At 43.6% G+C, this 23,768-nt stretch overlaps 1 protein-coding gene across 1 annotated transcript in view; it reads left to right on the top strand.

The window, feature by feature from the left end:
• The first annotated feature begins 675 nt into the window (after positions 1 to 675).
• The window catches only part of LOC110490344 (calcium/calmodulin-dependent protein kinase type 1D), a 65,916-nt gene continuing 42,823 nt past the window's right edge, over positions 676 to 23,768 (top strand). Inside the window, exon 1 of the mRNA XM_036944671.2 lies at positions 676 to 1,350. Coding sequence (XP_036800566.1) covers positions 1,256 to 1,350 — 95 coding nt within the window. The 5' untranslated portion in view covers positions 676 to 1,255. The remainder of the gene's footprint in view (positions 1,351 to 23,768) is intronic.

Below are 23,768 nucleotides of genomic sequence, written 5' to 3'. Positions count from 1 at the left end.
GGGAGAAAGGGAGAGTTAGGGTAAGTGGGGAATAGATTTTCTTGAGCTGAGAGGGAACTGCAGTAGTTTGCAGCTGGAATACTCATGAGCGTCTAGAGCACACGTGCAGACTCACTCTTGGCCCCTCTCTCACACACTCTTTTCTCCTATACACAACCTTTGGTAGGCCTGTCAGATGAAAAAAGTCTGCAGTTATGCACTTCACAACTGGAGGATACTATTCCGTGTGTGTTTTTAGGTGGATTACAGCGCCTTCAGATAAGACACTGCAGTCAAGACTGCTTTGCTGGAGATGGGAGTATTTAACCATGTAAATATTAACACCCAAACTCAAATGTATTTATTAGTACATCAGAATATAATATGACCATTATAGTGTCTAAGATATTAAACTTGTGTAGGACACATGAATTGCATTTCATTGCATCACCTGTCAACACTGTTTTGATCAAGATATAGTAATATGGCAAGTTTTCACATTTTATCTGGAGACACCCTTTCTCAAACTTCACAGCAAGTTGCATGGGTCCCAATGTAGACTCCATCATCTGATCTGGAATAGCCCAACATCCATCATAATAAACATTGGCCAATATAAAATAATTTACTTATTTAGAAACAGGTTTGTCCGTTTTTGATGGTTTGCAAATACTCTGGTTTCGTGAACGTATCTTTGGTGCAATGCGAATTATCTCTAGACATCCAGTCACACACACACTTGTGCGCAACGCTGTCAAATCGAGCGATGAGCAGCATTCTAGCCTCCCTCATTGCCATAACAACCGATGGCACAATCAGCATGGTTAGATGAAATAATACTCCTCGGTCCTTGCATTACGCACCACACGGCTCAACAGAGGACTTCATTAAAACGGGAACATTTTTTGGAGAGAGAGACAAGGCGATCGCGCAACGGTGACACGTAGACCCAAACCATTTATGTCAAGATAATCTAGACCAGTTGAACCCTGCAGGTGCAACCGCAAACGGTGAAAGCTCATTGTCGGTCAAACGGAACGCTGTAGACAGAAAAAGAAGCGAAGAAAACAGGAGACCTGTTTTAGAGAGCTGCGGAGATATTTCTACAGCGGGAAAGCCACGAGCTTGAAAAGGTTTTCTGCCTAGCTCGTTCTATGCGCGTGGGTCTACTCCCCACGAGCAGGACGTGTAACTCGAAGCGTGGGAAAGCTGCGTTATCGCGGGGGGCTGCTGAGACTCACTGGCATCGTTTGCCCCGGTTTTCCCCTGTTCCACCATGGATCGGGAGAATGGAGAGTCCGGGAAAGGGACGTGGAAAAAGCAAGTCGACGATATCAAGAAAATATTTGAATTGAAAGAGATCCTCGGAACGTGAGTGTGTTATTACTTAATACCATTTTCAAAAGCCCTATTGTTGTGAATGCTAATTGGGTATGAATTTACATTGGTAAACCGCGGTAGGCCTTTGATAACTTTGTTGCCGAATGTAGCGGGACGCTCGCGCTGGAGACTTTGTATCCGTTTCGGTTTAATGACCGTTAAACTCCCGGTTTAACGGGAAGCCAGCAGAGCTGTTAGGTTATCTATGACGAGGTATTTAACGGACTGTAGCGTTAGCCCATGTCTGGTTTGATGAGACGAGTGTTTGTTGGATACGCTATGATAGAGAAATATCGAATGTCACTTTTTGTAGGCTAGCCTATGTCATTACAAATTACTACGAGGCCTATTTGTAGGTTAAACTATGTAGGAACTGTTTGTAGAAAAACATAGACCGTAGCCTGTGCCTTTAATAAGGGGGGTTTGTGTGTTTTATTAAACTATTTTACAACCGGTTACGCATGTCTTGTTCCGTTGTCTCTGTTGGTTTTATGCCGTCCTGGCTATTGTTTAGGTTTGCCTACTACATTCATCCTCCCTCTCGTCCCGGCAACCGCTCTGACAGCTCCAGTTGTGCTGCTATCTATCATAGGAATGACCTTTTGGAGACGCAGGCAGTTAAACACTGATAACAATTGAGTCTCCAACCTTGTAAAAAATATACAAATATATATGACCATTGGTGAGTGGTTATCATGGTTTTCTGTGTTTATCTAATCCAGAATGATTTATCGTTCAATGTCCTATCCTATTTTAACACTAGGCGTATTAGGCCTACCGTGTAACTAACCTCATACATGAACGACTGGTTTTGGTTTGACAGCATCATAACGGTTAATTTGCAACCCATTTGAACAGCTTGTTCAGATGAAATGCTTGGCCAAATACCCCAGCCTCTTCTTGAAGACCGTTATGCCGACCGGACGGTGCGGTGCTGGAGGCTATAGCAGATTTTCTCTCTGGCCTGTTACTTCATTCTGTTTGGCACAGAGGAACAGTTTGTTGACTGGACAGGCAGAATCGAGGGAGGACAGTTGGATTAAAGCGGATTAGCTGGCCATGGAAAACCTCCTAGTCCTGGAATAGGCCACTGTAACAGTTCAGACATGTTGCATAACAGTGATGGTAATAAATGATCATTATTACACGTTTTCAACAGGTCATTTCAGTGGGCAATGTGTCGTGGTTATTGAGTATATTAATAAGGTTGTGGAGGGTTGAAACATGGTTCTGCACTGTGTGTGCATGATGGCCTTTGCAGAATTCCAGGTATGCCCATTTGGAGCAGAGAGTGCATAAATTAGGCTCAAAGGTCATGTCTGATCTTTGTTTTTCATAAGGCAACATCAGTTTCACTCAAATCAACAAAGAGGAGATCGGAATTTCTACCGTGTGCCTGGAATTCACATAACAGATGGAAGTATGGACAGGTGCATTTTGGGTGTGTGTGTTTTACAGATGGACTAATGAGGGGCCACTCAGTTTCTCTGCTTATAGCTCAAATCTCCACTCTGTTACCATGGTGTCTGTGTCCTACCACCATTCAGTGGAATCCCGAGTGGCGCAGCGGTCTAAGGCACTGTGTCTCAATGCTAGAGGCGTCACAACAGACCCTGGTTTGATTCCGGGCTGTATCACAACCGGACGTGATAGGGAGTCCCGTATGGCGGCACACAATTGGCCCAGTGTCGCCCGGGTTAGGGTTTGGTCGGGGTAGGCTGTCATTGTAAATAAAAATTTGTTCTTAACTGACTTGCCTAGTTAAATAAAGGTTAAATAAATTTGCAGCGTGACAAAGACACTGATTGGGGTTATTTACAAAGGATTTCCAGAGGTGCTGTTCATCCCCTTCACACACACTGGTACTGAAGACAGGTTTTCAAAGGTTTTCAAAGACAATCCTCCAGATTCCTTCCTGGTGGAGACATCTTTCTCTGTTTCCTCAGGGGCGGGGCTTGGGGACCTGTCCTCCCGTCTGGTCTCTGGCCAGCGCATTGTGCTTCGGACTCTGGAACACAAAAGGGCCATCTGGGCACACACACACACTTGGCCTCGGGTTATAAGTATGACCTGGAATTTTTCTTGGTCAGGAAAAAATTCTCTGCCCTAAAAATATTACTCAGACATTTCATGTTAACGCCATAGCAACACATTAACCAGAGTTGTACTCAGCCTCAGCCTTTGACCTCACTCCTGCTGATGTCGGGTGTTTTCCCTTTTTAATTCTCTATCAGCAGAAAAATAAGGGGAGAGGAGGTAGGGAGAGAGGAAGGGAAGAAAGACAGCAGGGAGTCAGGGACATTGACCGTATAGTCTATTATCTTGCTCCAGTCTCCAGACCATTGGAGTCTTGTTTTCAACACTAAGAGGGAGGAGAGGGAATGGAGAGAGGGGTTGAGAGTAGAGAAGGAATTGGAAGAGGAGAGGAATAGATAAGAGAGGAGATGAGGACAGAAGTGAATAGGAGAGGTTTGGAGGAGAAATACTGTTACATTGAATAGGGGTTAGGTAAGAGTTGGGGCTGAGCTTCCACAACATGTTGCTCTGACACATTATGAGCTAGTCTTTAGAAATTGGATGAGAGATGAACATTTTTATTCACCTTGTAAAAAGATGGACAGAGCCTGTCACATGGCACCAGTCACGTTGGTCTTTTGTGCCTTATTGCTTTGCTATACCGTTTCATAATGCTATATGACTGCATTTCTAAGATGTATGTATGTTTATAAGGCAATATTAACACTTCATAAGACGGTGCTTCAAGTCAAGCAGAATGTCACGTCTTTTGACCCCTTTTGACATTTGAGTCATTTAGCAGATGCTCTTATCTAGAATGACTTGCAGTTAGCTAGGTTTGACAAGCACATATCTCAGTCATAGTAAGTACATTTTTCCTCTAAAGTAGCTATCAGCAAAGTCTGAGCTAGCAGGAGGAAAAAGTCAAATCAAAGTGTTTTTCTTTTGTGGGGGGGAGTGGTGAGGAGGGGATGTGATGGGGGGTGCTGTGGGATTATTTAAGATACTCTTTGAAGAGGTAGGGTTTCAGATGTTTTCGTAAAATGGGCAGGGACTCTGCTGTTCTAGCTTCAGGGGGAAGTTGGTTCTATCGTCGGGATGCCAGGACAGAGAAGAGTTTGGACTGAGTTAAGCAGGAGCTGCCCTCCCATAAAGGTGAGAGGGCCAAGAGACCAGAGGAGGCAGAACAGAGTACTTGGATTGAGATGTAGGGTTTGCTTATAGCCTGATGGTAAGGAGGGGCTGCTCTATAGGTAAACACCATGGTCTTGTAGTAGATGCAAGCTTCTACTGGAAGTCAGTGGAGTGTACGGAGGAGCGGGGTGACATGGGAGAATGAATGAAGGTTGAACACCAGGCGGACTGCAGTGTTCTGGATAAGTTGCAAGGGTTTGACGGCACAAGTGGGGAGCCCAGCCAACAGTGAGTTGCAGTAGTCCAGACGGGAGATGACAAGTGCCTGGATTAGGACCTGCATCGCTTCCTGTGTAATGTAGAAGAAACAGATTAATTTGGTCTCACTCCATAAAGTCAAATGGGCTGATTGCTGCTGCCGGTTTTAAAATGTCAGTTCGGAGACATTTCTCTATCAATTGGATCAGTCACACAAGCCACTCTGTAGGCTATAGCTTGGATCCATAGAGCTACTATGAGTAGTTAATGTACAGTCGTGGCCAAAATTTTTGAGAATGACACAAATATGAATTTTCACAGTCTGCTGCCTCATTTTGAATAATGTCAATTTGCATATACTCCAGAATGTTATGAAGAGTGGTCAGATGAATTGCAATTAATTGCAAAGTCCCTCTTTGCCATGCAAATGAACTGAATCCCCCCCCAAAAATTCCACTGTATTTCAGCCCTGCCACAAAAGAACTAGCTGACATCATGTCAGTGATTCTCTCGTTAACACAGGTGTGAGTGTTGATGAGGACAAGGCTGGAGATCACTCTGTCATGCTGATTGAGTTTGAATAACAGACTGGAAGCTTCAAAAGGAGGGTGGTGCTTGGAATCATTGTTCTTTCTCTGTCAACCATGGTTACCTGCAAGGAAACACGTGCCGTCATCATTGCTTTGCACAAAAAGGGCTTCACAGGCAAGGATATTGCTGCCAGTAAGATTGCACCTAAATCAACCATTTATCAGATCATCAAGAACTTCATGGAGAGCGGTTCAATTGTTGTGAAGAAGGCTTTGGGGTGCCCAAGAAAGTCCAGCAAGTGCCAGGACCGTCTCCTAAAGTTGATTTGGCTGCGGGATCGGGGCACCACCAGTACAGAGCTTGCTCAGGAATGGCAGCAGGCAGGTGTGAGTGCATCTGCACTCAGACTTTTGGCGAAGACTTTTGGAGGATTGCCTGGTGTCAAGAAGGGCAGCAAAGAAGCCACTTCTCTCCAGGTAAAATATCAGGGACAGACTGATATTCTGTAAAAGGTACAGGGATTGGACTGCTGAGGACTGGGGTACTGTCATTTTCTCTGATGAATTCCCTTTCCGATTGTTTGGGGCAGCTGGAAAAAAGCTTGTCCGGAGAAGACAAGGTGATCGCTACCATCAGTCCTGTGTCATGCCAACTGTAAAGCATCCTGAGACCATTCATGTGTGGGGTTGCTTCTCAGCCAAGGGAGTGGGCTCACTCACAATGTTGCCTAAGAACACAGCCATGAATAAAGAATGGTACCAACACATCCTCCGAGAGCAACTTCTCCCAACCATCCAGGAACGGTTTGGTGATGAACAATGCCTTTTCCAGCATGATGGAGCACCTTGCCATAAGACAAAAGTGATGACTAAATGGCTCAGGGAACAAAACCTCAATATTTTGGGTCCATGGCCAGGAAACTCCCCAGACCTTAATCCCAATGAGAACTTGTGGTCAATCCTCAAGAGGCGGGTGGACAAACAAAAACCCACAAATTCTGACAAACTCCAAGCATTGATTATGCAAGAATGGGCTGCCATCAGTCAGGATGTGGCCCAGAAGTTAATTGACAGCATGCCAGGGCGGATTGCAGAGGTCTTGAAAAAGAAGGGTCAACACTGCAAATATTGCCTCTTTGCATCAACTTAATGTAATTGTCAATTAAAGCCTTTGACACTTATGAAATGCTTGTAATTATACTTCACTATTCCATAGTCACATCTGACAAAAATCTAAAGACACTGAAGCAGCAAACTTTATGGAAATTAATATATGTGTCATTCTCAAAACTTTTGGCCACGACTGTAAGTCATGTAAGGTAGCTGCTGGGAGTTAAGCACTATAGAGGCCATAGAGCCACAGGGCTTTGTCTGGCCTGGTGTCCTGTGTTCCAGCTTTACCCGAAGGCTGACACAACACTTTCAGAGCACCAGAGTAATGTTTCCAAGTGGCGCGTAGGGAAGCTTTAGTCAGTGTGCGTGTGTTCGTCCCTGGTGTCCTATTTTGCTGTACTTGTGTGTGCGTGTTTTTCTGCAGCATGCTGTTGTTGAATTATTAAACACTGTGTACACCTGGGGGGCCCAGGTGTTCACATGATGCTGCAGATGGGTGTTTTTCAGGTATGCCGCACCTCTCACAGCTGAACTTGAGAGACAGTAGGGCAAAGAGAGGGAGAAGGGACAGAGGGCAAAGCAGAGATGCATTGTGGGAGTGTACCATCTAGGCCACGATGCCCTTAATTGAATGCTCTACTTCCTGGCTCCTGGCATTGTCCTCTTTCTGGGACTGCAGTTAACTCTCTCTCTCTCTCTCTCTCTCCCCCATCTCTCTTTCTGCGTAGCTGTCCCTATTATCCGACCTTGCTGCCTCAGATGAAGTGTATGCAACTTTGAAAGCCAGCCTTGATAGTTTAGCACTGGGTCTCAGGAGTATAACAAGTGTACAGAAAGCATACAGCATTTTTGTATTGTGATCATTCTGTGTGTGTGTGTGTGTGTGTGTGTGTGTGTGTGTGTGTGTGTGTGTGTGTGTGTGTGTGTGTGTGTTTGCACACACATTTGGGCCTAATGGATTAAGGGTAGACTGTAATCGGGCATCTTCATTATAGGAAGAGACACGGATTATCCATCCATCCCACTCACCTCTTTCCCCCAATCATTATCTCTCCATTCTTTTAATCTGTCCTTGTTCCATCAGCTGTTCCCTCTTCTTTTCTTCAGATTTTTCTTCAGTGATGGTTATTTTTGCTCGTTGTTCTTGTTATGTGTGACTCCCGGTGCGTGGCCTCATTTAGTTCCTGGGATTCAAGCCTAGATTATGTCTGAGTGGACTCATCTCAATTTGTTTTGACAGTATTGTTATACCACAGTGAGCTCATTCTGATCTAGATGACATACACACACTGTATATAGAGGGCCTGAGAAACATCCATCCAAAACAGTGGTCCCTGGCTACAGCAATGGGTAAAATCTAAGTCACCTTTTCCTCACCATATTTTTGTCATTAATATTTTTTTTTAAATCTATAAAATTAAAATGTCATGTCTTTCCAGATGGCAAAACAGATCCAACCTTTTTGAGCGGGAGTGTATCCAGACTCGAATACACACTTGTTTGTATTATCAAGACGTATACAACCATGTTCAGAAGTGCTCTAGTAAACTTAAGGGTGTTTTCACATAGTCCTTTTTAAAATAACTGATCTCAGTCCTCTTTAAAGTGAACTCTGGAGTAAAAAAAAAGAAAAAACAAAGCAAATATTGTCTTTGTATTCATACTGCCCTTGACTTTGAATGAGGACTCAACTATTTTGCCAGTTCACTTCACCTATTAAGTGGTTCTAGTCTTCTTTGCATTCACATTGTTATGTTTAGAAAGGAAACAAGGACAAGCCATTCCATGAGATCAGCAGTGTTGGGTTAGTGAAGTACAGGTAGTTCAACTAGAAATGTAACTACATTTTACAGTTGCTTGGTGGTAGTAGAACTAAATTTAGATCTTGATAATGTTTTCAGTTGTTAATTACTTATTTTTTTGCCTTTTAACAGTTTAGCTAACTACTGGAACTACACTTTTTTTTTTTTCAAAAAAAAAATGTGCTGGTTCGAATTTCCTTTCTTTTTTGACAGCAGACCTGCCTAATTCCTAATTTTGTTTTAATGGGCTAAATTGCACATTCTGTTAACATCTGACTCCAGGGTGATCTCTTCTGTTATTTTGTAGTCTGGCATTTCATATTTAGATAAGATAATTTTTCACGTAGTAGTTTGAATGTAGTGAACTTCCTTATTTATTAAGGGTAGCTTCAGTGTAGTTTAACTTCTTCCAGTGTGAAGTAATTGGCAGCTTGGTAAACTACTCTGTATATATACTTTATATAGGGCTCCCGAGTGGCACAGCGGTCTAAGGCACTGCATCACAGTGCTAGAGGCATCACAACAGACCCTGGTTCAATTCCGGGCTGTATCACAACTGTCCATATTTGGGAGTCCCAAAGGGCGGCGCGCAATTGACCCAGCGTTGTTTGGCCGGGGTAGGCCGTCATTGTAACTAAGAATTTGTTCTTAACTGACTTGCCTAGTTAAATGAAATATTTTCAGAGTAGCTTCTCCAACACGGGTTATCGGACAGCTACAGTTGAAGTCGGAAGTTTACATACACCTTAGCTAAATACATTTAAACAGTTTTTCACAATTCCTGACATTTAATCCTAGTACAAATTCCCTGTCTTAGGTAATTTAGGATCACCACTTTATTTTAAGAAGGTGAAATGTCAGAATAATAGTAGAGATAATTATTTCTTTCAGCTTTTATGTCTTTCATCACATTCCCAGTGGGTCAGAAGTTTACTTACACTCAATTAGTATTTAGTAGCATTGCCTTTAAATTGTTAGCTTGGGTCAAACGTTTCGGGTAGCCTTCCACAAGCTTCCCACAATAAGTTGGGTGAATTTTGGCCCATTCCTCCTGACAGAGCTGGTGTAACTGAGTCAGGTTTGTAGACCTCCTTGCTCACACATGCTTTTTCAGTTCTGCCCACAAATTTTATATGGCATTGAGGTCAGGGATTTGTGATGGCCACTCCAATACCTTGACTTTGTTGTACTTAAGCAATTTTGCCACAACTTTGGAAGTATGCTTGAGCTCATTGTCCATTTGCGACCAAGCTTTAACTTCCCAACTGATGTCTTGAGATGTTGCTTCAATATATCCAAATAATTTTCCTTCCTCATGGTGTCATTTATTTTGTGATGTACACCAGTCCCTCCTGCAGCAAAGCACCCCCACAACATGATGCTGCCACCCCCGTGCTTCATGGTTGGGATGGTGTTCTTCGGCTTGCAAGCCTCCCCCTTTTTCCTCTAAACATAACGATGGTCATTATGGCCAAACAGTTATATTTTTGTTTCATCAGACCAGAGGACATTTCTCAAAAAAGTACGATCTTTGTCCCCATGTGCAGTTGCAAACCGTAGTCTGGCTTTTTGATGGCGGTCTTGGAGCAGTGGCTTCTTCCTTGCTGAGCGGCCTTTCAGGTTATGTCGATTATAGTACTCGTTTTACTGTGGATATAGATACTTTTGTACCTGTTTCCTCCAGCATCTTCACAGTGTCATTTGCTGTTGTTCTGGGATTGATTTGCACTTTTCGCACCAAAGTACGTTCATCTCTAGGAGACAGAACACGTCTACTTCTAGAGCGGTATGACGGCTGCGTGGTCCCTTGATGTTTATACTTGTGTACTATTGTTTGTACAGATGAATGTGGTACCTTCAGGTGTTTGGAAATTGCTCCCAAGGATGAACCAGACTTGTGGAGGTCTACAATTTTTTTCTGAGGTCTTGGCGGATTTCTTTTGATTTTCCCATGTCAAAACAAAGAGGCACTGAGTTTGAAGGTAGGCCTTGAAATACATCCACAGGTGAGTAGGTGTCAACTCATCTTCTCCTTTTTGTGGCACCAATGTGGAGGGGTTATGGCAGGGGAAACAGTGTTGCAGTAGTCTAGTGTTGGGTGCTGGAATAATGACAAGCGAACCTGGGGAGCTTTGTGTTCACATTGCCCTAAAAAAGGGAACTGGACCACTGAATTCAAGCGCACCGAACTCCGACCACCACACGAGATGTTCTCAGTTCAGTTCGTTTCGGGGGCTCTTTTGGGGGTTGTCAGTTCCTTTTGAGTGTTCACTTTGCTCAAAAGATTAAGCGACCACACTGACTTCACCACAATTGGCTGAAATGAAGGTGTGTGCATCAATACATGTGTACAACACTCCCTTTTGGGGAGGTTCCATGACGAGTGACTGTACAGACTATTGAGTATTAATGATCCTCAACACCAGTCCATTATCGGATCAGAGCCCTATTTAGATACTCCAAACGGCCATTGCGTGGGAATGGGATTGGTATCAGGCGAGGGAGACCTAAGTCTTACTTACTCTAAGTTGTTTTTGATAGTAGCTGGTTTATTCCAGCTAGGCCTATACAGATTAGTCACGATGATTCTGTGTAGATTTGTATAGACCAGTCATACCGAATGACTTTGGTTTCAAACACCTCATGGCCTAGTTCCTATATGACTCTGTTTTGTAGTTGGTCAGGCACAGAGCATGTTTGTGTGAGGGTGTGTGCTTTCAGATTTCACACACTACCTCAACTCCATGTTAGCGTCTCCAGTCTCATCTGCTGCTCGTGCTCTGCAATCGGAGACTGATGAGACGCGTGAGAGGAGCTCGCGGGGAGAAACTCTAATTGGCCACCAAATTAATGTCACGGCCGCATCAGATCTGGAGCATGACATGAAGCTACATGTTAAGTGGTTCCTCTGTGTCTTCTGGGATGTGTTTTAATGCTGCGGCATTACTGAAGTCTACCCTTCTAAAGCAGCCCAGTTTTCAGGACCATACAGGGTGTGGGAACAGTCTTGTTGCGAACGCAAAAGAAAAAGGCCTCCGTAACAGACATTTCACTAGGAGAGGTTTAAGTGGTGGTCCGGTGTATATAGAAAGGTCGCTAGATTACACACACACACGCACCACATTCTTACATGGCATTTACGGCAGATTACATCACCAGTCCCCACCATATCAAATAAAGCAGACCTAATAATACTCATATCTCTGTTTTAAACTGTCAGCGTATCAGTGAGATAAGCAATGCTGGAGTCAGACTGCCTGTGATATGATCTGTCAGGGATGTCTGTGTGTTTCCCGGAGATCCATAGGACCTCTCCCACAGCAGATTAACAGGCCCTCTATTGCCCAGGCTCTCCTCACACACAGCCTATCAGAGGCTTGTTAGAGAAGGATCCTGTATGGATATTGGGATCATACCTGTAACATGATGAATTTGTCCCATAGCATCAGAAGTTTGAGAAAGGACAATGGCTGTTAAAAGTAGGGAAAAGAGAGGGAGAGAAAGTACCTGCATGCAGGTGTGTGTACGTACATTAATATTTATGTATGTGTGTATTTGTAACCAGCTCGGCTGGTTAGAATGTATAACAACATACAGTGCCAGTCAAAAGTTAGGACACCTACTCATTCCAGGGTTTTTCTTTATTTTTACTATTTTCTATGTAGAATATTAGTGAAGACGTCAAAACTATGAAATAACACATATGGAATCATGTAGTAACCAATATTTTAGCGTGCAAAGCTGTCAACAAGGCAAAGGGTGGCTACTTTGCAGAATCTCAAATTTGTTCAACACTTTTTTGGAAACTTCATGATTCCATGTGTTATTTCATAGTTTTGATGTCTTCACTATTATTCTACAATGTAGTAAAAATAAAGAAAAACCCTTGAATGAGTATGTGTCCAAACGTTTGACTGGTACTGTATGTAAATTCTCCTCAAAGGGTTAACAGCATTGGTGGGACTCCAGATGCACTATATATACAAAAGTATGTGGACATGCCTTCAAATTAGTGGATTCAGCTATTTCAGCCACACCTGTTGCGAACAAGTGTATGAAATCAAGCACACAACCATGCAATCTCTGGAAGCAACGTCAGCACAATAACTGTTTGTTGGGAGCTTCATGAAATGGGTTTCCATGGTCGAGCAGCACACAAGCATAAGATCACCATGCGCAATGCAGCGTCGGCTGCAGTGATGTAAAGCTCACCACCTTTGGACTCTGGAGCAGTGGAAACGCGTTATCTGGAGTGATGAATCACACTTCACAATCTGGCAGTCCGACAGGCGAATCTGGGTTTAGTGGACGCCAGGAGAACGCTACCTGCCCCAATACATAGGAGGAATAATGGTCTGGGACTGTTTTTTCATGGTTCGGGCTAGGCCCCTTATTTCCAGTGAAGAGAAAATCGTAATGCTACAGCATACAATGACATTCTAGACGGTTCTGTGCTTCCAACATTGTGGCAACAGTTTGGGGAAGGCCCTTTTCTGTTTCAGCATGACAATGCCCCCGTGCACAAAGCGAGGTCCATACAGAAATGGTTTGTTGAGATCTGTGTGGAAGAACTTGACTGGCCTACACAAAGCCCTGACCTAAACCACATCGAACACTGTTGGGGTGAATTGGAACGCCGACTGTGAGCCAGGCCTAATCGCCCAACATCAGTGCCCGACCTCACTAATGTTCTTGTGGCTGAATGGAAGTCCCCGCAGCAATGTTTTAACATCTGGTGGGAAGCCTTCGCAGAAGAGTGGAGGCTGTTGTAGCAGCAAAGGGATGTCGTGTCTTTGGCATCATTAAAACAGAAGGCTTATTTATCAAATAACTCTCTGTAATTATTATTACGCGATTAAACTGATTAATCATGTAACTGTAATTAACTAGGAAGTCGGGGCACCAAGGAAAATATTCAGATTATAAAGTTAGAATTTTCCTAATATAACTTTCAGATATTTGAATATCACTTAGTCTTCGAATTAATGAATTATTATTTACCTCATGTTAGTCTCATTCCAAACGTCGTAAATTGTTGGTTATCTGCATGAACCCAGTCTTCACTATGAGTCATCCATACATCAATTGTCTTAAATCCTTTATTTACTAAGTAATTCACAGAAATGCATAAACAAACAGTAGATAGTTACAAGGAAAGGATAATGGAGTTTCCCTAGTGGGATAAATCGGTATCGCGGCTTGGTGGACACAAAGGGAAGTAGGGGTCAACTGAGATGAGACACTACAAAGTTGATAATTATAACAATTGAAATTCTAATCCTTTGCACATGAACGCTCACTCATTCGGGAATAATTGCAATCAATATAAAAAAATTACGCTCGGGATGTCTGTTAAAGTTTGTTTCTGTTGGTGAGTCTGTCCCCCCTCTCTGTCGTGGTTAGAATGGATAGTTCAGAGTGACATTCTTTCATGTCGTTATAGAATAGATGTTTCGGCGGTTGTCGGTCTTCGCGTTCAATGATACCGAATTCCTAGCTGCAGACTAGTAATTAATATCAAAGACTTATTCTTATTTTGTCGGTATCTATAGTCTAAGAGTTTAACCACGTGGTATGGTTAAAAGATTCAGCCATCTACTCAAATCTTAGGTTTATGGACTCCTCTCAAACCTTGGCCTCTCGTTATCGAGGGAAGCTGGTCTCCTCTCAACCCTTAGCCCCCTCGAAATTGAGGTAAGCTCGGTCTGGTGACAGAAAACCCAGGTGGGGGTTTTATTCATAAGAGCAGAAAAGGGGCTGTCCCAGGACGCCAGACCATAACTGTGCTCATGGGCGGTCCTCTGATTTAGTTATTCTCCAAAGGGAATTGGAGTTTACTTCATTAAATATTCCAAAATCACATTACACAATTTCACAAGCAGTATCATCCTCACTCATTCATCTTATACAACAATTAGATGTAAGCCTCATATCTGAGGCTATTGTATAAACAGCGTTATGGTAATGTAGCCATATTGTCTCTCATGATTTTCACAAAATTGTACCAAACTGACCAGTTCGTAGCTGGATTCTTCACCGATCTTTTATACGTTCTCCAGAACATGAATACTTTTCTGACCTCCAGTTCTGTGAGTGGGAAGAAATTCATTTGTTCTCTCTATGAAAACTCACTCTCTCTCTATACTATGGCCATGAGGAGATAATCTCCTCCAGGAATTTACGACCTGAGGTCGCAGCAGCCTGAGTGGAGGAGACAGAGAGGGGGGGATGGTGCTCGCTGTACCCAAAGAGGGCAACGTCATGACGGGAGGACCAACTCCATATTAATGCCCATAATTTTGGACAAAGATGTTCGACCAGCAGGTTTCCACATACTTTTGTTCATGTAGTGCATCTACAGGCTATGAATTGATGGCTTTGAGCCAAGGAACCTTCCCTTAGTTAAATGCTATAGCCTTGATGGGATGGGACCTGACTGCTGTTACCATGGATCCTGTTGCTCCCTGCCCTTTCTCAACTTATCAACGGTGTGTTCCTCTCACCTCCACTTCCTGCTCTCTGAGGGCCAATCCTATCACCCCAACTGATGAGTGGAAGGGAGGCGGGATTTAAGGGAAGGAAAATATAGGCCTAGAGAGGGTGAGTTGAGGGATATTGAGGACGTAAAAGAGATTTCTCTTGTCATTCTCTATTGTTGCCAAGTGTCTCTGTCACAATAGCATGGCTGATGGTAAACCTTCAGATTGGTGGGAGGAAATGTCTCATCCAAACAACAAAACCTTTTGCGACTTCTTACCTCTGACCCCTAACCCTTCCAGCTTTAAGTCTTTAGCTAAAGCATCTCTAACATCCTTCTTCTTTCCTATCATCTTCTGTTTTCTCTGTCCTGCTCTCTCTCTCATTCTCTCTCTCGCTCTCTCTCTCCAGTGCTATAGTTAGGTAGCAGCTACAGTTTCTCTCCAGTTCTCCTTACAATGAACCTCTCTCTCCCCCGAGTCAACACTGTCACACCTTACTGTGGGAAAGCAATTGTGTGTGTGTGTAACGTATAGTATGTGTGTTTATGTGCAAATTGTAATTAAAAAAAATCAGAGGAAATCAGCCATGGTCTTGGTAATTAAAGAACGATATATCCAGTCCAGTACTAAGTGATTAGAGGTAATGGAATCAGTGCATTGGCAAACTCATATGGAGACAGAGGAACATTGGAATAATATCTCATCTCTAGAAAGACCAAAGTCTGAATAACGTTTGGCGTATATAGTAGGACAATTTGTCTTCCAGACAGGCAATTTAAGCACACACAAGCAGAAAGGCACAAATGCATGAAAGCACACACATGTGTAGAACCTCTATAAACATACTCACAGTACACACACTATATACACACACATTTCTCTGTTTTATAGGTGACACTTACCTCAGGTCCATTACCTTATTTCTCTTTAGAAGCAGTGTGTGTCTGTGAGTCATATTTTAAAGAATGTCAAAGCCCTTGCTGTGTTGCACTGCATATTGATTCATGATCTGTTTGTGTGTGTGTGTGTGTGTGTGTGTGTTATAGCTTGGCTAGCGTTGTCCTTAAACGGTACTCAAGGCTGCGCTCAGACTGGCTCTGTCTGGCCAGCCAGAAACCTCTGCTATCACACACGTACGTGCACATAATGCAGTCTTGGTCACCACCATGGTTGCAGTAATGTTCACAATGTCCACATGCACGCACACACACACTATTCCGTAGGTATCCTCATCCAGGATTTTCCATGCACTGTGCTCCGTCCCTCAATCCCTAAGAGCTCTCTTTCCCTCTTTCCATCTCCCCCTCCCTCTGTATCTCGCTCTCTCTTTCTCCACCTCCTCCTGTCAGAATGGTGTTCTAGAGTCAGCTCAGATCCCAGAGCCAGACTCTCTCTATAACTAGATTTTACAGATTTAACACCATTATAAAACTACCTATCCATGTCTGTAAGAGAGCCCTGCCTTTGGGAGTGAGTGAGGGTGAGAGAGCGGGTGTAGATAAGAAGACTCTACCCTGATACATGCCCTTGTATCTCCAAAACCACTCTATATGAGAGAGTGAAGTGTGGAGGTGGGATGACGGTCGCTCGTCTAGTAGGTAACGCCACCCAGTGCCGTGCGTGCGCGTGCGTCCCTGTGTCTGAGGCGCACTCTCATCATGCCTGGTGTTTTGATGTGTGCCACTGATCACATTTCCCCCGCTGCCTGTCCTTTTGATTCGGTTGAAGCCAAACACTGAGACTACACACAGACACTGAAATGCAGTGTACCCAGAAAGACGGGACACAAAGCAAGACTGCCTTATGTACTTATTACATTGATGTCTCATGTTCCCATATCACAGACATCTGTGTGTGTGTGTGTGTGTGTGTATATCTGTGTGCGTGAAGGCAGACTCTGAGCATCACGTCAAGATCTCCCGGTTTTACCAATTTGACTTCAGATTCTGACATTTCTCCAAATGTCAAATTTCAAAGTGGTTCTAAAGAGTCAAGGGCTAGGGTTTGGGATAGGGTCAAAACATTAAGTTTAGGCATTAATTCTGAATTGTTCGGTTAAGGTTTGGGATAAGGTTAAATCTATAAAATGTGAAAACCAGTGTTTGCCACAGCTCCCTTGCAAAACCCAAGCTTACTTCATGGTAATAGCGCTCACTGTTGCCCCTAGTGGACGGTTTTGAAGGCATCTCCCGATGTCCTCCCCGACGTCCTCAGGACATGTACAGACGTCCAATTTCGAAGTCAATCCTGGCTGCATCCCTCCCGCCTCTTCCCTCTTCTTAACACACTGTGTGCTCAGGTACAATGGAACTACAGATTGGGGAATTCAAACAGCAGCTCCTAAACATCTGCATAATTGCATTGTTAGCATAATTGCCAGCGGTTATTAGCTATGTCAGAGCAACAGGTCTGTTTTTTTATAAATTGGGGCTTTTGTTGGAGCTGCGGGTACACTCATGACAGCATCCTACTACATCCAAGCCCCCCTTCTCTCTCTCCCTCCCTCTAGAGTCTACACTGCCCCTCCTCTCCCTCTCTCTTTCCATCCCCTCCCTCACACGTTCTTGTCATTGTAATGAGGCAGTGCTGGAGATAATGTAGCTAATCAATGACTATGCTAATAAGCTTGCTGACAAACAGTTGTGTTGTTGGTAAGGCTGGTCCAACAGCTCTTACAATCAGCTTCTACTATGACTAAGGTTAGGCAACACCCGAACGAGGCACAATCATGCAATCTGTGTGTGTGTGTGATGAAGTGAATGACTGAGTCATTAGTGTAGATGTTGTTTAATCACTGTAATGCTGTGTCAAACTGTACCCCGGCCTGCTTTCCTGTGAACACGTGTGTGTGCACTGTTCTTCTGCTATTAAAGAAGAGGATGTAATGGTCTGGGTGTTACTGGTGCAGAGGAGTCAGGCGCAGGACAGCAAAGATGAGTACCGTAATTTCCGGACTATAAGCCGCTACTTTATTCCCACGCTTTGAACCTTGCGGTTTATACAATGACGCGGCTAATTTATGGATTTTTCCCGCTTTCACAAGATTCATGCCGCCAAAAAACTGAGCACCGTCACATAATGTGACGTAAATCGAGCGCGCTCAAACTTCCCATCATTCTGATTACTGTGAGCGGACCAAGTAATTGGGCGTCACTCTAAAGCGGGAAGGTGGAATAAACGAGTCAGGAGTAGGTTTTCTTGATTGAACACAGTTCTCTATTGAGGACATTTGGTCAACACAAACACTCCAACATAATCAATGAAAATCTTCCAAGGAAAAACATACATCTTCTTCTCCAGATGAAACAAGAACATAATAGGATTATCTTTAAACTACAACAAAAAGTCACGGGACTGTCACCGTCTTAGTGGTTCTTCCTGGATAGCTCCTCTCTCTCGGTGGCCATCTTCCAGAGATAGTTTCCCCCCCCTCTTCTCTGCTGGTTCCACTCTCTTATAGGGGAAGGAGAGTATGTCATTAGTACCGTCAGCTGTGCTTAATTGCCTCTGGTTACCTTGTCTCCTATGCCTTGTTGGGCTACTATCCATGAGCCCAGCCTGCCCTCTGGTGGTCCTTCCACATTACGGTAGTAATTTTGTTACCCTCATCATGGCAAAGACACGGAGAAATGCATATGATGCAGCTTTCAAGTTGAAGGCGATCGATCTGGCTGTTGGAAAAGGAAATAGAGCTGCTGCACGGGAGCTTGGCCTTAATGAGCCGATGATAAGACGTTGGAAACAACAGCGTGAGGAACTGACTCAGTGCAAAAAGACAACAAAAGCTTTCAGAGGGAAGAAAAGCAGATGGCCCAAAGTATTTGCAGCCACTCGACATCAGTGTAAATCGTGCATTTAGGGTGGCGCTCTGTGTTCAGTGGGAGGCTTGGATGACAAGTGGGGACAAATCCTTCACTAAAACGGGCCGCATGCGAAGAGCAACTTATGGTCAAGTCTGCCAGTGGGCCCTGACAGCGTGGAGCATTGTCAAAAAATCCACTAGGCTGGACTGCTGCGTGTTGAAGGGGCAGCATGAGCTCAGCGGGGAATTTGCCTCCGGATGAAAGTGACGAGAGCGACAATGAAAACGATCCAACATCGGATGAAGCAATTCTGAGGCTATTCAACTCCGACACCGAAGGAGATGACTTCAGTGGTTTCAGTGCACAGGAGGAGGAAGATAGTGACCAATTACTTTCTTGGTAGGCTACTGTTTAATTTTTGTTACAAGCCGTGTTTCGTTAAAGCCTATTTATTTTTGTTACAAGCCGTGTTTCGTTTAAAGGCTGTGTAAAGTTCATTTGTTTCAATGTACTGGTAGGCACCTGCGGCTTATAGACATGTGCGGCTTATTTATGTACAAAATACATATTTTTTTATAATTCAGTGGGTGCGGTTTATATTCAGGTGCGCTTAATAGTCCAGAAATTACGGTAACACAAGTAACTTTACTCAAATATTCCAATAACATGTCGTAATACCGAGCCCACAATAACGGACCAAACATACATAAAACAATCACACACAAAAACCATGGGGAAAACAGAGGGTTAAATAATGAACATGTAATTGGGGAATTGACACCAGGTGTGTAAAACAAAGACAAAACAAATGGAAAATTAAAAGTGGATCGGCAACGGCTAGAAGGACAGTGACGTCGAACGCCGCCCGAACAAGAAGAGGGACCGACTTCGGCGGAAGTCGTGACAGAGGAGCACTGAAGGGGAACATATCTCTTTCAATATCTCTCTCTAATTGCAGATGTGAGCAGAATGAGACTAGCATGCTAACAAGCTAAAAGGAAGTCGTGTCTGTGATTTGACGAGGACTCTCCATTTAACCCCAGCCTTCCTCTGACACCATGTGGTGTGCTAGCAGGAGTTGGTGTAGCAGCATTCACTCTCTTTGTTAGCAGACCGCGTGGCTGTGTCTGACCACGTGCCTCTCAGCAGGTGTATGTATAGCGAGAAAGCTGAGCATAATGCCCAGTGGTCCATTAGGTGTGCGTGTTTGTGAGCCCTCCTATCAAGGGAACACACGGTACAGGGTCTGCTGATGCTAGGCTATCCCTCTTCTCTCTAAGAGTAAATAGGAAATCTGCAAGGTCATGATAAAGATGAACTGCTGAGTCACCTTCTAAACTCCACTGGCATCAGCGAGGCTCTGGTCTGTCATCACAACAGCTCTCTCTCACCTCTCAACATACAGAGCAGAGAGCTGCTGTTGGCGTAATAGATTAACCACAAACACACAGGTCATATTGATTTTTGCATTGTGGTTGACTGACTGTTAAGTTCCTAACAGGGCTGAGCCAGTCTTCTGTTGGCTGCGGCCCAAAGGTTAACCAGTGGTTGCCGGTCGGGATTGCACCAAAAAACCAAACATCCAGAAGGTGTCGGTCCGTGCTTACTGAGTTGTAGCCTACAGTGTACCTTGAAATTGAATTTGATGAATGCCCATCTATGTGGTAAGCCTACTGTTTGTAAAACACAAAAAAACACATCCGGACAGGACCAAAAAAGGACATCCAAAAGATGTTCGCTCGTGCTTACTGGGGTGCAGCCTACCATGTCGGCTGCAATGGAATGTTATGAATGCCCATTTATATTGTAGGGCTACCATTTGTGAAACAGGTTGTTGCCATTGGCTTTATTAATCCTGATTCCTGTGACCAATCAATTTGGCTATTTGAGCTCTGAATATCAGCTACTCAACTTTATCAGGAGTTATCGTGAGCCTATTTGCAATGTGTTTACACAGCGGGAGATGCAGGAGTATTTTATTTTTCACAGTGATCAGCTTGTCAAAAATTGACAGATACAAACTTGAACCCACTGACAATGGGGTGACACTACTGAACAACAGTGATTGTCCATTCCATATTGTCCATTTGACTTGTACTGTTTTTAGGATATGTTATTTGTTCACATGAGAATTGTTTTTTATTTTTATTTTTTAGCACAATTAAGGTTATTTGATGGGAGAAACGTGCATGATGTAAAAAAGTGTCTGTCTCAGATTACATTGTCATACATTTTATCTCCAGCCTGTAGGCTACAGAAAAGGCTGCATACTCTTTCCACCATAGACTATATCTGCTATGTGATGTTTGTGACGGAACGTTGGTGGATGCATCTCTCCAACAACACCCTGGAGAGGCACGCTGGGAATGGACCAGCAAAATATTTTGCAACCCTGCCTTTGACAAAGTGGGCACTGCTTATCACAGGGCGTCATCAGCGTTCACCTAAAACTCCCATGTGCCCATATGTTTGAGAGAAATTGTCATTGTTTTTGGGCAGAATTTTGTGAGGTTTGATGTGTTGTTGTTGGAAGTGCGTCTTGGTTAGTTTAGCTCAGAAAATGCTGCCCTCGTCAATCTGCAACCATAGGCGGCCACCTAATGAGCGGGCCGGCCGTGACGGTACCAGCTTCTAATGGCCACTAGCCGTTACCATGGTGAATGTATCCTTTGTGGTTTGAAAACCTCTACACCTCCCAGTTTGTATGTATACATTATAGATGTAAGAGAGAGAGAGGGATATGTCCATGTTCATTTCTGATTTCCACCCATTCAACAATAGGTTGTAGCATTTTGAAGGCAGATTGAAGAGGACAAATAGGAGAAAACGCAGTTAGGATCCCAGTCCCAGACTGGTAGAGATCTTTATTTTCATTTTGTGATGTAGTGGTGGACACAATGATACGTGTCCTCTCCTTTCTTCATTACTACTCAAACAGGCCATTTTTCATTGAATTAAACAGCCACATGTTATCCTTATGATTATAAACCCTCATCACTATCCCTCCCTCTCATAATTTCCCTCCTGTTTCTCTCTCCCTCTCCTCTTTCTCTCCCTCCCTCACCCTCTCTCCTGAACATCTTTCTTTTCTGTCTACCTTTTTCCATAATCTCTCTCGCTCCTTTCCTTTTTCTCTCTCTCTCTCCATCCCTTTCTCTTGCTCTTTTTTTTCTCTCCCTCGCTGTCTGTTCTGCTTGTCTGCGTTGAATAGTCTGTGTTTACTGGAATGGAAAGAGTCAGGATGAGGGAAGCTGAGGCAATAAGACAGGCTGACTGTTCTTTTGGGCTGTAGAAAGGGCTGACTGCTCCCCCCACCCTCTCTCTCTGCGTGAGGGTCAATATAGTGGCCCATGCTGTTGGAAAAGGCAGGTTCAATCCCCTGTATCTAATCATCAATAAGCCATTACTCACTCTGATAGGCTGGTAAGCTCCTTAGCAACACCGCCGCTCTGTTGCTAACATCAGGAACAGGGGAATGCAAAACACAGGCTTGTTTTTCCCAGAGTTTATAGCATGATGTTGGCGACAGATGTGACCCACCACCTGGAATCGGTCCTATGTAGCAACATTTGAAATAGTTTTTTACATTGATTAAAAGTAGACAAAGCTAGACAATTGTTTATCATGCATTGCAGTTGAGGAACAATTGGAAAGTAATTCTGCTTTGAAAGTTGATAAACTTGTAACCCCACTTTTGAGAAAATGGGCCGTGAATGTTTTGGTAAACATACTGGAGAGCTCTTCTTTGTCTCCACCCATTCATCATCGTTCACACCCTCTTAAGCCTTAGCTCCACCCATCTCTTTAAGGATAAAGCTATGGGCTGAACAGAGTGATTTAAGATAGTGTAGTGAACAACCACAGATTTCAAGACTAAAAGTGGTGAAATTAGTACAAAAAAGTAGTAGTAAAAATACACTATCTAGTCCTTGGCCTATATTCTAATCTGACTTTGATGCAGGTCATGTTCTTCACATTACCATCTCTGGTAAACGCACACTACAAATAAAATTAGACCCAACCACAATTAGACCCAACCAAATCATGATAAAACAAAGATTATTACTTGACCCATTGGAAAGAATTAACCAAAAACACTGATCAAACTGGAATGCTATTTGGCCCTAAACAGAGAGTACACAGTGGCAGAGTGACTGACCCAAAATTAAGGAAAGCTTTGACTATGTACAGACTCAGTGAGCATAGACGTGCTATTGAGAGAGGCCGCCGTAGGCAGACCTGGCTCTCGAGAAGACAGGCTATATGCACACTGCCCACAAAATTAGGTGAAAACGGAGCTGTACTGCACTTCCTAACCTCCTGCCAAATGTATGACCATATTAGAGACCCATATTTCCCTTAGATTACACAGACCCACAAAGAATTTGAAAACAAACCCAATTTTGATAAACTCCCATATCTATTGGGTGAAATACCACAGTGTGCCATCACAACAGCAAGATGTGTGACCTGTTGCCACAAGAAGAGGGCAACCAGTGAAGAATAAACACCATTGTGAATACAACCCATATTTATGTTTATTTATTTTCCATTTTGTACTTTAACTATTTACCCATTTCGACTCGTGGGCCATGCCCTGACAAATTGAGGCTGTCCTGAGGGAAAAAGTGGGTGCAACTAAATACTAATGTTCTGTACACTCAGTGTATGTGACGTAGTACGCAATTCTCAGGGACCAGTTTTGGCTCGTGATTGCTGCTTTCTCTTTGAGGTTCTCTTGTCTCTGTCTGTTTGTTTGAACTTGAGAGACACTGTATACACACATACAGGCACGTATATGTAGGCATAACAAATGCACACCCATTCCCCTCTCTCTCTCTCTCTCTCTCTCACGCTCACTCTCTCTCTGACAAAGCTTTCACAATCACACAGTCGTCCACGTGTAGATCCGCTCGTAGAACACGAATGCAAACCATAATTGGCAGATAATTGCTGCTGTGGTAACAGCGCTATTTTAAAAATATAAGCCCGGCACAAAGCATTGTGACGAGAGGGTTGGTCGCCTGGTTAAACACGCATCACACAACACTAGGCCTCTGGGGCTGAATCACTGGCATTCACTGCTCTCCAGTGCTTTCAGACAGACATACACTGACAGACATACACTGAGTGTAAAAAAAATGTCTCTTTCCACGACATTGACTGACCAGGTGAATGCAGGTGAAAGATATGATCCATTATTGATGTCACCTGTTAAATCCTCTTCAGTCAGTTTAGATGAAGGGGAGGAGACAGGTTAAAGAAGGGTTTTTA

Source organism: Oncorhynchus mykiss, chromosome 15, assembly GCF_057628025.1.
Source record: "Oncorhynchus mykiss isolate SJ-2025 chromosome 15, ASM5762802v1, whole genome shotgun sequence".
Lineage (NCBI taxonomy): Eukaryota > Metazoa > Chordata > Actinopteri > Salmoniformes > Salmonidae > Oncorhynchus > Oncorhynchus mykiss.
Note: the sequence above shows the minus strand (reverse complement) of the source record. Positions and strands in the feature narration are given on the sequence as shown.